This window comes from Hippoglossus stenolepis, chromosome 8 (genome assembly GCF_022539355.2).
Source record: "Hippoglossus stenolepis isolate QCI-W04-F060 chromosome 8, HSTE1.2, whole genome shotgun sequence".
NCBI classification, from domain to species: domain Eukaryota; kingdom Metazoa; phylum Chordata; class Actinopteri; order Pleuronectiformes; family Pleuronectidae; genus Hippoglossus; species Hippoglossus stenolepis.
The window spans coordinates 16532142-16547883 of record NC_061490.1 but is presented as its reverse complement, the minus strand read 5'-3'; the positions used below and the strand labels follow the sequence as shown (position 1 = coordinate 16547883).

The 15742-nt window shown below is 44.1% G+C and overlaps 2 protein-coding genes across 4 annotated transcripts; both read right to left on the bottom strand.

Moving 5' to 3' along the window:
- Nucleotides 1–471: 471 nt before the first annotated feature.
- On the bottom strand, nucleotides 472–6054 carry fdps (farnesyl diphosphate synthase (farnesyl pyrophosphate synthetase, dimethylallyltranstransferase, geranyltranstransferase)). Of its 2 annotated transcripts, XM_035164475.2 has the most exons (10): nucleotides 5919–6054; nucleotides 3913–4065; nucleotides 3242–3382; nucleotides 2597–2677; nucleotides 2378–2500; nucleotides 2210–2298; nucleotides 2044–2116; nucleotides 1835–1912; nucleotides 1600–1734; nucleotides 472–1172 (listed from the first exon to the last, which is right to left on the bottom strand). In XM_035164475.2, exons 1-10 carry the CDS (start codon nucleotides 5919–5921, stop codon nucleotides 972–974), a joined length of 1077 nt encoding a protein of 358 aa, XP_035020366.1. In that variant the 5' UTR covers nucleotides 5922–6054; the 3' UTR covers nucleotides 472–971. The 2 variants fall into 2 exon arrangements, with proteins under 2 accessions (XP_035020366.1, XP_035020364.1); XM_035164473.2 differs by lacking the exon at nucleotides 5919–6054 and having other exon boundaries at nucleotides 3913–4540.
- Nucleotides 6055–6388: 334 nt separating this feature from the next.
- Nucleotides 6389–14849, bottom strand: fam189b (family with sequence similarity 189 member B). Of its 2 annotated transcripts, none has more exons than XM_035163453.2 (14): nucleotides 13266–14849; nucleotides 13119–13175; nucleotides 12195–12302; nucleotides 11953–12069; nucleotides 11745–11852; nucleotides 11408–11568; nucleotides 11214–11313; nucleotides 11063–11135; nucleotides 10497–10797; nucleotides 10014–10363; nucleotides 9894–9935; nucleotides 8805–8980; nucleotides 8535–8681; nucleotides 6389–8423 (listed from the first exon to the last, which is right to left on the bottom strand). In XM_035163453.2, exons 1-14 carry the CDS (start codon nucleotides 13497–13499, stop codon nucleotides 8166–8168), a joined length of 2232 nt encoding a protein of 743 aa, XP_035019344.1. In that variant the 5' UTR covers nucleotides 13500–14849; the 3' UTR covers nucleotides 6389–8165. The 2 variants fall into 2 exon arrangements, with proteins under 2 accessions (XP_035019344.1, XP_035019345.1); XM_035163454.2 differs by having other exon boundaries at nucleotides 11063–11114.
- Nucleotides 14850–15742: the final 893 nt, after the last annotated feature.

Below are 15742 nucleotides of genomic sequence, written 5' to 3'. Positions count from 1 at the left end.
GCTGACATTATTACACAATTATCAAAATAGTTGCATATATTAACCTCAGCCAAGGAGGTTGTTAACGCTCCTGTGCGTACTTTTGTAAGCAAGATTGCGCAAAAACTACTGGATGGACAATAACAAAACAGTTCAGTAGGGTTCAGGGAGGAGCACATTCAATTTTATTGTGGATCCAGGATTTTCTTACTTTTTTTTCCACATTGTGAAATTGATTATTTATTTACATTTTCACAGATTACCCATTGAATAATTCATGGCTCTTGATGAAAAATAATCTGGCATATTTTGGGGACCGATATCAGCTCCACTGGGTGCCATTCTATTTGTTTTGTTTAATCAACTTAATAAATATCTGCTCTACGCGCGCGCGCACACACACACACACACACACACCACACACACACCACACACACACACACACACACACACACACACACACACACACACACACACACAGACAGAGAAAGATACTGTATGTATATGTTATCTTTATTAAAAACATATGAAATTAACACAGCAGGACTCGCTGTCCTCAGTAGTCAGGATACATCTAATGCCATACACATACATGAACTGTTGCTTAGTTTATTATCAATAAATAAACCCATTCTTTCAAAATCCAAACTATTACCCACATTATTATGTGATATCTATCTTCATCCTGCTGTGCGTTCCTTAAGGCAGATCAATATGAAAGCTTATCAATCCACCTTAAAACATTCCAATATCCATGACTACACTGTACATTATGCACTAGGTTCAATAAATAGAACAGAAGAAAATGGCTGTTTGATGACATTCACGTCCAAATATCAACAAATGTCTGAAAAGTTCATGAAAGTGCCTCAAAGATTTAGAAAATATCACGTGTCAGATTGGGTCATGTTGTACGAGTTGGAGGTCTGTCCCTGGTAAAACCTCTATAGAGGGAGAGGAGATAAAACACCGCCGAAGATCATCGTTCCTCCTCACTTGTTCCTCTTGTAGATTTTGTTGGCAAAGTTGAGGAAGATCGGGTGAGGGAGGTTCTGAGCGTGACGAGCGATGAGCTTCTGAAGCCGCTGGTAGCTCTCAGTTTCGTATTTGTGGTACAGTGTTGGCATTTGCAGGGTGTTGTACAGCGCTTTGACCTTCTCTATGCTGGCTTCATCGTGGCGTGCGTAACATGTCTGAGGGGGGGGGGGTGAAGATGACATCAAGTATTGTTAAACAAACTAGTTCTGTTCTTTCCCAGAGGTTAGTGACCACAAACACAGAGGAGTCCAGAGATAAACACACGAGAAGCTGGGACTCTGGAAACAGTTTGATTGTTCTCAGACATAAATAATTACAATTAATAACAAAGCTTCTGTTGCTGCAGAGATTTGAGTGGATTTCTTTTGGTATTGTTTGAATATCTGGGAAAGTGACTAAATACTAACTCTGTCCTCTTCTGCACTGCAAATATACTGTATAATTCATGTATATAACCACATTTCTTCCATTTAATCTGAATGTAGTTGAGTCACACAATCTTTGCATAAACCTCTGTGTTGCAGCCACAGTATATCAGAGCATATTCTACGTGTTTAAACAGACGAGACTGTTATGTCTCACCTCCAGCTCTGCTCTCTGTTCAGCCGTCATGATTTCCAGGGCCGTCACAACCAGCCAGCTGCACTTGTTATCCTGAATGTCTGTACCAATCTTTCCTGTAACAGCAGGGTCACCATAACAGTCCAGGTAGTCATCCTGCAAATGACACACACTGGGTGGTTATTAACTTTGTATACTGTGCAGCATGTTATCCAAAACATGACGCAAAAGCAGGATGATGTGTAAAAGTCGTTACCTGTATTTGGAAAAATTCTCCCATCTCAAGTAAGATGTATTTGGCATTATTGTGTTCCTCATCGCTGGTGATTCCTGCCTACAAAAGGTATAGTAAACAAGTAATGAGTAGGAGTATAACATTACTCTGTTACTTTCTCGACATATATTGTGTCAGCTTTCAATGTCATTCCCATCACAGGGTTGATTCTGTGATATTAACAAACTCACCATGTACATTGCAGCTGCCACTGGGAGGTAAAAAGAGTAGAAAGCAGTCTTGTATTTTACAATAGCTTTATACCTGAAAAGACAAGGAGATAAAGCTTATTTTCAACTGCTTTGGTCAAACAATATTCTCCTTTGCAAATGTATTTTTTAGATTTCCCTCCATTACCTCTCCATGGTGAATCTGTTGAAGTCTATCTGACCAGGGGGGGCTGTCATGAGGTCCAAAGCCTGGCCAAGCTCTGTCTGAAAAGATGTCTGAAATACAAAGCGATGCACTGAGTGTCCTGTGCTAGTGTGTGTGTGTGTCTGTGTAATCAGTCGGGACATGTAATACCTCAGTAAATAGCTCCAGCAGGTGGACATAGTACGACTGATCCCTGCAGTGTCTGCGAAGTAGCCTGTAGATCAATCCTTCCATGAGAAACGCATCGTTGATGGCATCCAAACCTATTCCATCCTTAATAACAAACAGCCAGAATTAACATTAGAAACTGGGCAGTAATAGGGAAAATAGTTGACAATCACATTACCAAAAAAAGCCTTTTAGTCTCACCTTCTTGTACCAGCAGGGTTGCCCTCTCCTAGTCACAGATGAATCCATGATATCATCCGACATGAGGAAAAATGCCTGAAGCTGCAAACAACAGAGGCACAGTTGTAACACTTCATCACTTACCAAGTCTTAAACACCCTATCAAAGTTTCATATGTCTGAGCGTGAGAGGAAAGAACAAAACTGAAGCAAAATGTCAACCGATGAGGCTCAAGTCTAAACAATATTGTATTACAGGTAGACAAATAGATGCATTCGATAATTGTTTGTATAACAAGCTCGTCCGTTTTCACATCAACTTTTGTGTCAGTTTTTGAACATGCGTCACCTTGACAAAATGGCAGTTTGACCATGAATTTATACATAAAAGATCAAAGATTGTAAAGTACTACAAGCCTAATACTTAAGCATAAAGCTGGTGTTGCCCTACATCTTTTATATTGTCAACAAATACAAAGGAAAACCCTAACCAACTCATTCCCAAAACCCATACATCCCTTAAATTAAATAAATATTTACATATGTAGGAAAAAATAGTTTAGTTATTTAAAGGCCTAGTAGTGTTAAAGAGCTAGTATTGGTATTGTCTTCAGCAGGATGAGGCTTGTGGAACATGCTCGTGTGGCGACAGTGAACATCTACTTACCAACTCAATGCACCAGCCAACAACCAGAGCCCGCTGCACGGTGTCCTGGGTGAGCTTAGAGGCCGGGAGAAGCTCCCTGAGTGAGCCAATCACAGACAGGCCACGGTTCCTCTTGCCTCCAGGGGCATTGTACACCAAAACCTACCAGCAAAAAAAGTGGGCATACAGAATATACATGAAGCACTTGCACGCTTACCTTACCCATAGATGTAGACTCTTAGACCTACTGATAATATTATTTGCATGGTTGTATTTTTTATCAAAATAGTATTTCAGCTTTTGGAACTACTGTGCCTAACATATGATATTGAGAATTGTTTTTAAATTGTATTTGATGTCTGGAAATCATCTGCATCTGCAAATTGCAAACGGAAATGTTTCCAGGGGACCCAACAAGGTGATGAACCTGGCTGTAGTTCGGTGCTTTGTGACGTTATTGAAGTCAGTGGTGATGGAACTTCACAAAGCATTGAACTACAGCCAGGCTTTTGTTGTGACTTTTTAGCAGCGCACGTGTCGTCAGATTGATGAAGTTGTTTACTTTATTTGCACGTGTTTTTTCTATTTGCATGTGTTCTCGGCCACCGTACTCGCAACCACCCAGGGTGTTTAGGAACTATTGATCTAATGCACGTTACACGTCTCCGGTTCCCCGACAGTCCCACACATACCTCTCTCATCCTGCGCAGAGCATCAGCCAGCACCGGGTCGGTGAGGTCCCGCTCCGTCACCTCCGTCAGCAGCTCATCGAACTGCGCCTCGAACAGCTGCGGGTCCGACAGCAGCGGCTTCTTACTGTGGGTCCCGTTGCAGGTGCTGTCTGCCTGCAGGGACGAGGAGCACAGCACAAGGGGAGACGTGTTTTTAAACTTCAGCGGAGGCACCGTCCGCCACTTCCCGGGAAGCTTAACGAGCAGGCTGAGCAGACGTCTCATCCCCAACCACGTCGCTGTCGGTCAAATGTCTGCCTGCGCTAACAAAGCTTTAAGAGCCATGTCAGAAACCTGCTGATCCGCACGGGGACACCTGCCAGGCTAATGTTGTTAGCGCCATGTTCAACAAGCCCTGCTAGCATCAGGTGCACTTCTTCTCCTTCTTCTTCTGGGTTTAAAGGCCAGCTTACGAATCACTGCCTCCCCCTACTGGACTGGAGTGTGCATCACAGGACTGGCAGGCATATAAAAGGAAAGAAAACTCTCTCTATTGTTCCAGTTTCCTATGAAAACTTAATTATTTGGCAACATGTTGTTATCAATATACACGCACACACACAAAAAATGATTCTTCTTTTGTTTTCTATGGTGGTTGGCAAACAACGTATTGGTGCATCACCGCCACCTACAGGACTGGAGTGGGACTCAGAAGATTGACAGATTGGCAGAAAACAAAACTCCTTAAATTCCATTTTCTCTGTTGTATCAGTTTCCCTTAAAACGTCATTAGTTTGCCTCAGTGCTTCTCTTTTGGGAAATGGTTGGTGCAAACGAGGAAGCAATTCTTCTTCTGGTCTTTTATAGCGGTTGAAAAACTATTTGTAGACACTTAATGCCACCTTCTGAACTGCAGTGTGGATCTTAACCATTCTTATCCTATACTACACTTTTCTAATGAGTCCTGTTTTATACAAAAATAGAAAATATTGCTTTAAAAGCCACATGCCCAGAGTTCAGTTCAAGTATCAAGTATTAAAATCTCTTTCAGTTTCAATGTGATGAGATCTTTTTCCAATCGGCTACTGAACAATTGTTTTTCCTGTTGATATTGAAGACAGTTAATCACAATGTGTTCTGTGGTTTCCTGTTACAGTTCTCACATATACCTGCTGCATTTTCATTTTTATTTCATGCCCATTATTTTTTAGTGTACTGTAAAAACCTGTGTCCAAATCTCATCCTTGAAACCATTATTTATTTTTTATCTATTAGTTTCTCTCATTTCTCCTACTTTCTTTTGAATTCTATCATACTCTCTACATTTAGTTTCCATGTGCAATCCCTCCTGCCATTTCTTAGTCACCTCTGATTTGATTGTGCTTAAAACTTTAGCCAAAAGGTAACTTACTGTCATATTTACCTCTGATTTCTTTAGTTGCATCTTCTTCACCTGATGTTTTTGGGCGGTTGGCAAACAACTTATCGGTGCTGATTGCTCTTAGCCTATACTTTTCTGATTTAATTTGATGCCTGCTTATGATATATTGTCTTTTCCTGATGATACTGAGGATAATAAATCATCACATGTAACACATGTGTTTCCTGTATGTTACATCACTCACACATACCTGTTGCATGTTTATCCATTAAAATACCTGTGCTGTTAAAACCTGTTTGTCCAGTTTTCTAAATAAAAATCCCAAAATACAAATCAGCACAAGTGCCGAGGAGAAAAAAACATAACGTAAATATTCAGTCAGATAAATTACCATAGATTTATATTTAATTCTCCAAATGTTCTGCTAGTAATTTATCCTACTTTGTACTTTTATTTTGCCTGGTTCACTCTTCCTGTCATTTATTTTAGGTTGTGTTTTTTTTTTATTACATAGAATTACTGACGTGAAGATAATAAATGAACGAGAACTGACGTCACTCCATGATTCCCCTGCATCCACTTAGCTAAGCTAGGTGTCGCATAACGGATCAAGAAATTATTTATGAGTAAACACGACTTTTCTCACCATAACGACCTGGTCCTTGTATCCGGGCAGTTCAGTGAAACAGCTTCTCGGATTCTTCGCCTGAATGTTTCACCAGAGTCTGTGATCGGCTCCTAAATCCAGGATGTGAAGGTTGTAGTTTACGCTCCACCTGCGGTCCGCTTTAATACAAAGCAGCAGGACTAAGTTTCCCGAAAGCCCTTGCGAGTGGCGCATGTGGGCGTGGACTTGCAAGGCTCCATTTGACATTGAGCGTTTTCATTGGCTGGTGGCATCGAACCAGGATGGGCTCTCATGCTGACCGACCAATAGGGTTTGACAAGAGGCGGGGTTTGGTGGAGTGGTTGGCCTCGGTCATGGTAATCAAAACTTTTACTGTTGCAGAGGAGAAAAGAAAAAAAAGGAAAAAGATAGAGCGAGAGAAAGAATATTATCCAAACTCACCTTACAGTATAGTCTGTGAATTAGCCTTTAAGAATATGTACAACACATCAGCATGGGTATTTTTATTTGATGTCTATTATTTATTTCATATGCTGAAATACATAACTTGCATTGAAAGTTTTCTCATTTAAAATCTGGAATACTTAGATACATTTATAATTCAGTTTTCAAGGCTATACCCCGTCAAGCCTGCCATACATATTATACATTTCTTCAAATAAATATATTTTTTTTGAATGCAAGACAGGAGGTAGAAACACAGCTCGGTGCTTTAATAAGGGGGGAGGGGGCATGAGTGTGTCTGTGTATGTGTCTAATTTTTACAAAATTTGTTACATACATGTGAGTGCCTCAAAAATGTGCCTTTACTGATATGGAGTCAATTTCATCACTTAGTGAACAAACCACAAAAGACTTTCTGACCAATCTGACACACATATACTGATACACTTCACAAATCCATTATCCAGAGTGGCCTGACTCATCGTGCGTTCACAGTCACTGGTGTGTCTGCGGCCCAAGGCCTTTTCTTTTCAAAGCCCAATCACAACCCTTTTGCAAGTCCAAAGGGAACCGTGACGACACATAGTGTGAAGCCCCGCCTCATAACAAATAATGTCTGTACATTTATTGCAAGAGACTCGTCATTTCATCAGAGCCACAGTGCAGTTTACACCTCTTCATCTCCCGGGATCAGGCTGCTGGAGCCCGTTTCATAGATATGCCTGTGCAACTGAAACCTTTTCAACCCCAATCAAAATCAAATTAGGATGCAGCGGCATGTTTGGAGAACATCTTGGACTCTTTCCCTTCAGCTATCTATTAACACAAACACATTTCAAATGGCTAATATCATAGGGGTCGGGTGCAAGAGGAGGAAAAAAAAGGAAATTCAAGATTTTCGAAACATGCAGATAAAGACATTCTGAGGACTTGTTACGTAGTTACACAGACGGTCAGGATCTAATGCACAAGGTTCCTGCTGTATTCTGGAGGCTGGAGCAGAACATGCACATATGCAAATCAAACCAACGTGTCCAGGGGCCACCCACAGAAAAAATACATGTCAAAGGCCGAAGTGTGTCTGTGGCGTGCAGAACTGTCGTTGTTAGAAATGCTGGTCGCCTTTTGTTTGAAGGCCAGTGTGGAGCTGTGAACGTGTGGAAAAGATGGGGAAAAAAAGTCAAAACTAGTAAGAGACATTTTTTGTGTGAGAGCATCTGTCCTCATCCGTTTAGCTTACTTTCTACTTTACTAACTATATGCTTATTGAGATGCATTTTTTAATCAATGGAAGTCAATGGAAGACCAAATAAGTTTTTCATGACCACGTCACCTGAGCGATCCTGTGGATATACAGCAATGTACAAAAGCGCTAGACGCATGTCGCATATTGACGCAGTTATAGACTGAATGTACACGTGAGCGAGTGGTTGCAGTAGCATTAATGTTGAGTTTGATCTCCAGTGTTGAGGAAAATATATTTCCAGATGACTATTGAGAGGGAGGAAGTAAAGATGCTCCTTGTTGGTTTGTCTCAGCCATTAATGGGTTTGTTCTGACCACAGTAGCTAAAAACAAGCATTAAATAACAGTTTCACTGATGTTAAACAGTGAAGAACGTGTTAGCTCTGGGTTGCTGCTCTGAGGGATTGAAGAGCACCACTAAATAAGGCCATTTGCACAGATGACTTCAGGAATCGGAAGTGACAGGAAGAAAAAGGAGGGAGGACTTCTTCAATTTGCCTTCTTTCCTTACAACCCTTCAGTTTTCTACGCCTCCTGTTTTCCTCCCCGATCCCTCCTTGACCCCTCCTCCCATCCTCACAGCGCAGACTCAGAGTAGAGAGCTCCCGATGACCCATGCGGCGGATAAGGCGTCAGCAATCGATGTAGTGACGCTGAGGAGGACGAGCTCAAATCTCCACAGCTGCGCAGGTGGATCCCCTCTGGCACCCGGCCGCTGTAGTGCCGGTTGTGTCGACTGTCACTGTGGGAATGGTGGTGTCCGCGGTGTTGAGGGGGATGGTGAGCCTGATGGTTGGGTTGTCCTCGGCTGGTGCTCCAAGGGGCCCGCAACATCTGAAGAGGATTTTATCAAGCAAAGTTTTAGACAAATGTTGGACAGCTCGAGTATGATGTTTGAAGAGGTGCAAAGCTCATTGTAAGAAGGAGTAATATAAATTGCTATACTTGTTCTAGGGATAGATGGTTGTTGGCCACTCCCTCGGCTCCACCCCGCCTCTTGGGCCCCTGCCCTGTGCTCCCAGCATGCTCAGAGGAGGGAGCTAGGTTGCGTTTGGAGCGTTGCAGGAAACGAGCCACTAGAACTCGTGTCACCTGAGGGAAAAGAAAGAAGATCAGTGGTGGGGAAGCTGGAATTAGACAAACTATAATCCAGCTTTTGCTAAGACGTATGTGGGAACTGTCAAATTCCGTTAACCCCTATCCTTAAAGACTTGCCTTAAGGTCTCCGAGGGAACGGTGGCAGTCTTTAGGTAAACGCAGTGGGGATGTGGGTGGAGGTTTGGCGGGGAGCTGCACCCCTGTGGTTGCTGATTTTACGCTGCCTTTCATGGGCAAAGCTTCAGCAGGAGGAAAAGAAGTGGGCGGCAGCAGACACGCCTCCGAGGACGGACCTGTGGAGTCAGAAGAAACAGGACAAAGAGAAAGATTTCTGCTCTCAAGTTATGTGATATAGAACATATGGGTATGCCTGTAAAAGGCTCATGCCGGCCATTATAAACAGGCCAAACAACATATTGGTCGGGTTCTAGCAAAAACCCAATATAAAATAAGATAAGATAAATGACCCGAAAAGAAAAAGGTACAATACAAAAACTAACTTCATAAGTAAATAAAAACCAGAGAAAGGAGAAGGAAACACAATGGCACAGCTATTTTCACTGACAGTATTCACCATTTTCATACTGTAGATGTAAGTATGCTGCATATTTGCTCATTGAAGAACTATACTGAAATGACACAGTAATAAGAATAAGAGAGTTATCGGGTTTTTAAATGTTACAATGTAACATTCACTGCGACACAAGGTACAAAAATGTTGGCTACTAAATGTTGGCTACTCAAAACCGATGTAGAAGATTTATCTTCTTTAACTATGTTTAGTAAATACTTCCTGTCAAATGCTGTATACAGGCTTTGCTGTATAATGCTTCCTTTTGGTAAGACAAGTGACGACAAACATGAATAAATCAGAGCGTATCATCTGAAAATAATGTTAGAATCTAATTTATCAATCTGTAATCACATCAATGTTAATTTAGATGCTGCGGAGGAGTTTCATAAATCACAGATTTGCACGTCTGGTCTAATAGTGTTTGATAAATGACGGTCTTTAGCTGCTGAGATATAGATCATCAGAACAGCTTAGACGTGTTTTCTTTTGGGCTTTTCCCTCTTTAATGCTATAGTAAATGGGGAGAGGAAATAAAAGAGGCACTTGCATGTACAAATATTCAGATTTAAAAAGCAGATTTTATACATTTTAGACCAATAAGACCCCTGAACATCAGATGTTGAAGCTCTTACCCGTATCAATAGAGACTTTGCTGCCTCCAGAGCCAAAGTCAACTAGAAAGGAAGGGATAAAAAGTTATGGAAACTGTAAAACCAAAGTAACAGATGTTTCCATGCTTGTGCCTGACTCACCTGTGTCAGTGGAGGAGCCGAGCCCGGGCTCACTGTGTGACCTCACCAGGTGCGGCAGCCGTTCACTATCCCTTCTCACACTCTCTCCATCCTTCTCACTCTTCCCCGCCCTTCGCCGAAGGTACAACGGTTGACGTGGGAGGAGCTGCTCCTGACCCTGACCTCCGCCCTGCTCGCTGGCGGCTGAGGAGGATGAAGTGAGGGGAAGAGAGGAGGTGGCAGCAGCTCCCTGTGGCAGCCGAAGTCGAATCTCTGGGATGGAGGATTGCTGTTGAGAGGCAGAGCCCCCTATTGCTTCCAGTTGGGAACAGCTTCTGGCGAGCATGGCCTGGCGACGCAAAACTGGAGACCTGGAGGACGACACAGGAGAATTCAAAAGATTTCTGTGGATGGTTGATTTGGGATTTGGGCTTTTAGATCTTATCCCCATAAAGTTGTACAATGATAAGTAAAAACATTAGTTCCTTTACACCATGTCTTCACCTGTATGTGGTGGTGGCTGTGCTGGGAGAGGAGCAGGAGTTGGACCGCTCTCCTCGGATGAAGCGTCTCGCTCTCGGTCCTCCTGCCAGAGGACTCTCCGCTGTTTGAGATGGAGGACCACGGAAGCTGATATACTCCCCTACGTCTCCCCCGTCTCCCACCTCACCACCAGCGGTCCTGTTTCCTCTCTCCCCCTGGTGCCTTAGCCCCACATCCATCAGATATGAGTCCTCTGATGGAGATGAATCATCAGGGATGTCCACAATCTCCGACATCAGCAGAGATCCACTGTCCATGGACACTAATAAAAATAAGTTTTTTTTAAATAAAAGTTTTTATTATCAAGGCCGGAATCTATGCAGAAACATGTTATCTGAAATGTACACCACTGTGTGATGGGTAAAGTCCTTGTTCATGCAGAGTTTTCATTATTTATTTAACTTAACTTGACATACCCCCTTAAAATAAGCAACTCACTCTAATCAAGTGATACAGTTATATTTGCAGGACTGTTTACTATCTTAAAGTCCCAAAAGGCAAAACCACTGTTAGGAATTCAAATTCACCTTCTCCACTGAAGGCAGCAGACGTTCCTCTCTCTCCAGACAGCTCAGTGCCCTGAGGGTCGAACATTGTTGCCTTAACAGTCACAACAAAGGATCAGCCCGGTCATCACACACTTGTATAAACACAAATCACAGATTCAAATATGCTCACCTGGCTGGCGGCTCTCTGTCCCATCACAGCTTCATATGGAGGGGGGCAATCAGTGGGGTACAGGGGTACAGGGCTCTCCATGGAGCCATTATAGGTGATGCTAGAGGTTCATTCAGAAATTATAGATATTACCAACTTTGGTTATCCAGCATATTGATGTCAACCACCGAAAGTGCCTGTTCTGCTTTTGTTACCTCTGAGCGTCTGTCTCAGAGCTGCAGGTGTACTCAGGAGGATAGTAGGGAGGCGGAGGGATGGGTGGGACAAACTCCTCAAAGTCCATGATGTTGGTCAGGAAGGCGTCCTGAGGAGTGGTGCATTCTGGGTTGACTGAACGAGAGCGATGAGGAGCCAGCTGGGCAGGCAGAGTGGGAAACACAGCATAATACAACAGTTAGTTATAGGCTGTAACATTTGTTAAAGGTGAAACATTAAGACTTAGGGGAACAGTATAGATGAATTGCAGAGTGCTGTTCATTGTTAAACAAAAGCCAGCGTGCTGAACGTAGAATGTGCTGTGTTTGTTCTCACCAGGTGCACGAGGTCCAGGGAGAATATGTGAATACTGCAGGTCACAGTGGACAAAGTGCAGATGATGGTGGAGAGAATGCTGAGACCGCAAGCACTGAATAAAAGGTCCTGTGGACAGATATGCATCAGAGGAACCACCGACTATATCTTATTCAATGTTTTACTTATGCAATACAATCATTTGGGTTCACATGCACATCCTACCCACCTTCAGCTGATGCCGGACTGAGTGGCAGTCAGCGTTCAGGTACAGCACCAGGGTCTCCTCCTCTGTGATGGAGCAGGACTGAGTGGGCGCACAACACACACACAGACCATTCTCCACCTACACACATTCACACACACAGAGGGTTGATGTGAGGTACCGAACTGCACACTATACTATTCCTGGCACGTTCCCTGTGCATCTGGTTGAAAGGGTATTTTCAACACTTGCATAATGTCGTGTACCTGGCAGGTGAGCATCGACTTGACCATCTGTGCGTTCTGACAGGAGAGCATGGAGCCGGCCAGGCTGAGGATCACGCACACTGCAGACAGCAGCATGAACAGTGACACCTGTGGAGGAGCACAGAGCCAAGATTTGTGTGGCGCAGGATGTTAAAATGTGTCACACACAGCTCCAGGTGGAAAAAGAGTTTTATTCTAAATCCTGTGATTTCACTGATAAATCTACCAGGTTTTGACTGTGAATCTGCTGATTTTCCCCTTAATGGCATGACCAGATCAACCAGCTAAGAGGCCTACCCCCACATGTACTGTGGGTTATGTACATCCAAACTTGATAAATTCTAGCTGCTGGACAGAAGCTGCGAAAACCAGATAATGAGGAATATCTGAACACTAGCTGATGCTCCCAAACTTTTTTATTTGACCTCCCAGGTACAGATACAGTTTTAGCCACGTGTCTGGAGAAAGGCTTGTGCCCAAAATCGTACCTACAAGTAAAGTTTGTGGGAGCATCAACTTATGTGTGGACATTTGCTACACTTTTTACATTCCACAAGAAATATACTTTGACACCTTCTGTTTCTAAGCTCATATAAACTCTGAACCACAGCTTTTAAGCAGAGGTGGATGAAAAGTCTGTAAAGTTCTCGGAAAAATTAAAAAATATTTGAATCTATGTTTTCACGACAGCTGAGAAAACTCCATCTGCTGGTGAAGATCGTTGACTAATTGGAACTTTTTCATTTCATTTCTTATTGAGCTTTAATGATGGATATCGCTTAATAAACTGTCAAATACAATTTGTCAAGTCACCACAACCTGGTTGAAATGGAGTGAAACTGGACCCTGGGGGTCTGGGCCTCCCTGGGACTCTTTGCTCTACAAGACTTGAATGCTCATGTTATCAGATAGAGAGGTACATACCACCAGTGTCAACGGTCTCCTCCATGAGATTATTCCAACTATTCCTGAGGCCACCACCTGGTAACAGACAGCACATATAAGATAACACAGTTATGAATCTATTGTTTCATTGTTAATGCTGCATGTTGTTGTCAGATTTACACTTACAAAGAAACCAGCCCAAAAAGGACAGGACTGTCTCACTCGGGCTGAGGAGGTGAAGGCCATGCTGGTGAACGAGAAGGCCAGGACCATGGCCCCCAGGCCCAGGTGGCACAGTCCCAGGTAGAGGAGCAGCCGTGCACCACCGGGCCCCCGACCTGACATGCCCCTACGGCTGTCCGACCACCCCCGAGACCCCGAGGCCGAGGCCACGCTGCTGGAGTCTGATGGCGAAGGCATGATCGGCTCATCCGTGGGTGGAGGAGGACGGGAGAGGGTTACACACTTCACTGTGGTTTCGTAAGACAAAGTTCAGTCAAGTAGAGGGAGAGACATAAATGCTGGCTTCAGGGCTCCACTCTGTCACGATTATGCACCAAGCTCTCCACTGGCAGGTGCCATAGGTGCTGCGCAATGCCCCATGGTGTGTGCACTACAGTCCAAGAACTCTGTCAGCAGAAAGTTGAGAAAGGACCGCTACACACTCGCAGCCAACTTACTCGCCTCATTTGGCGTTTCAGCCATGATGCTAAGGTTGCTCAAGTCAATACAGTGTCTCTTTCACCTCATGCAGCTCAAAGGCCGTTACAGCCCACAGCCTATATCCACTGTACACACTTTATCTTCCTCCTACTCAGTCTCTCTCTGATTATATCACAATCACATACAACTGGGCTTCTTTCTTCTTCTTTTTTAGCAATCTTCACATTATTGTTTCACTCATTTGCCTTTTTTGCTGCTCCCTCCTCTCTCCATCTTCTGCCTTCCACCTCTCCCCTCCTCTCGCCAGTGGCATTGCGGTAACTGGAGACCCGAGCAGGCCGCAAATTCTGAAGCATCCCACAGAAAAACAGCTGATCGCTCGCTGTTTTCACCCCCCAGCGGCGATGACAGGAGCCGGGCCACTCCGTGTGTCCACTCAGGATGGAGAAAGAAAAAAATCCGATCATGTGCTCTCCCACCCTCCTGCAAACCTTGTGCTAGGACCTCATCCTGTCACCGATGAGAAGACACGGTGTGGAGAAGCAGAGCTCCGGGATCACATCCGAGAGAGATCACCTCGACATGAACAGGAAATAAATAGCCCCCATCGATTTTCAAACTGCACCAAAAATAGCTGCCTCTCCGGGATGAATCTTTCCCCCACAGGCTTCGATCTCTTGACAACTCCACCTCGGGTTTTTTTTTTTTGCGGTGGTCCACACGCACCTAGACCCCCACCACCCCCACCACCACCATCACCATCACCCTCCTCCTCCTACTCCGCCTCGTTCCTCCCTGCAGTCACGCGGGCATCCCGTGTGTTAGTGTGTGCGGACGTTTACCTCACTGCCTCCCACCAGACGTCACAGGAACATAACAACATAGCCTGTTTCCGACCTATGTCCCGGCTCTCATGTTTAAATTGAATCCTTCCAGCTTTATTTCCCTCCTCTTCTTCTCCTCTCTCCTCGGCTCCTCGGCTCTGACACTGCGAGAGGAAACGAATCGTGTTTGCAAACCTGCCCGATGCGTGATGACAAGGCACGCAGAGAACGTGCAGGCCGCTCGGAGATGCGGCAGAGCTCGCGCACACACCGTCTGTGGTGCTGATGCTGCGAGGGAGGGGCGGTTGCCTAGCGACACACTCCAGCTCGGGATCCCGCTGCTGCAGCAACGAGAGGAACACAGTGTCAGTGCAGCTCCAGGCCGCTGCACCGGGAGGATAGTGGTTAAAGAGAAGGTAACGTGGGGTCCTGAAGTGGGAACGAGTGTCCCTGAGGGTGCCTGAAATCCCATAATATCAACACTCGGTCAGTCAACACCATAAACTGTTTGGGTCAACACGCATACTACATAGAACCACTATTCATTAAGGCTTTATTGGCTGCAGTGCTGTAACTATTTGGCTCTATTATAGCTCAATACATAATTTATCAGCAGTTTTGAACCCTTGAGGAGAACACGTTTTAGAAATCCAGGTTATGGAAAAATCCTCTTCAAGCAAGAGATTTTTGGGCCATGGTCTTTAATTAGTTAGAGAGACTCCTCCAATGGACTGCTGAGGAATGTATCTTTCAAATCTACCTCCTGCCACCTTCATGAATTCATTTTTACTTAAATCGAATGGTAAAAACAGATTTCAAAGTGAGAAAGTAATGCACCAGTGTTGTGTTTGAACAGCCAGATAACAATTACAGTTGTCATCAATCAATCAATCAAGTTGTATTTGTATAGCTCATATTCACAAATCACAATTTGTCTCACAGGGCTCAAGAAGGCTCAACACGGAAACTGAAACTGGGATATGACTGCACAGGGGAGGAGCTTGATAGCTGAAGGCTCTGGCTCCTATTCTACTTTTAGACACTTTGGGGACCACAGGTAAGCCTGAACTCTGGGAGCGCAGTGCTCTAGTGGGGTGACGGGGTATTTAAGGTGTGATGGTGTAACAAAGATAATAATGATGAGCAGAATGTGTGGACTGAAAGCAAAGCTTACTT

Excerpts from the sequence above, each read along its gene's own strand:
- fdps (XM_035164473.2), bottom strand. The coding sequence starts at position 4,176 with ATGAGACGTCTGCTCAGCCTGCTCGTTAAGCTTCCCGGGAAGTGGCGG. Across the intron at positions 2,299-2,377 it reads TGCTGGAGCTATTTACTGAG|ACATCTTTTCAGACAGAGCT; the intron begins GTATTACATGTC and ends TTTGTATTTCAG. Across the intron at positions 1,913-2,043 it reads TGGCAGCTGCAATGTACATG|GCAGGAATCACCAGCGATGA; the intron begins GTGAGTTTGTTA and ends TACCTTTTGTAG.
- fam189b (XM_035163453.2), bottom strand. The coding sequence starts at position 13,499 with ATGCCTTCGCCATCAGACTCCAGCAGCGTGGCCTCGGCCTCGGGGTCT. Across the intron at positions 12,303-13,118 it reads GGAGACCGTTGACACTGGTG|GTGTCACTGTTCATGCTGCT; the intron begins GTATGTACCTCT and ends GCTCCTCCACAG. Across the intron at positions 8,424-8,534 it reads ACCATCTATCCCTAGAACAA|ATGTTGCGGGCCCCTTGGAG; the intron begins GTATAGCAATTT and ends AATCCTCTTCAG.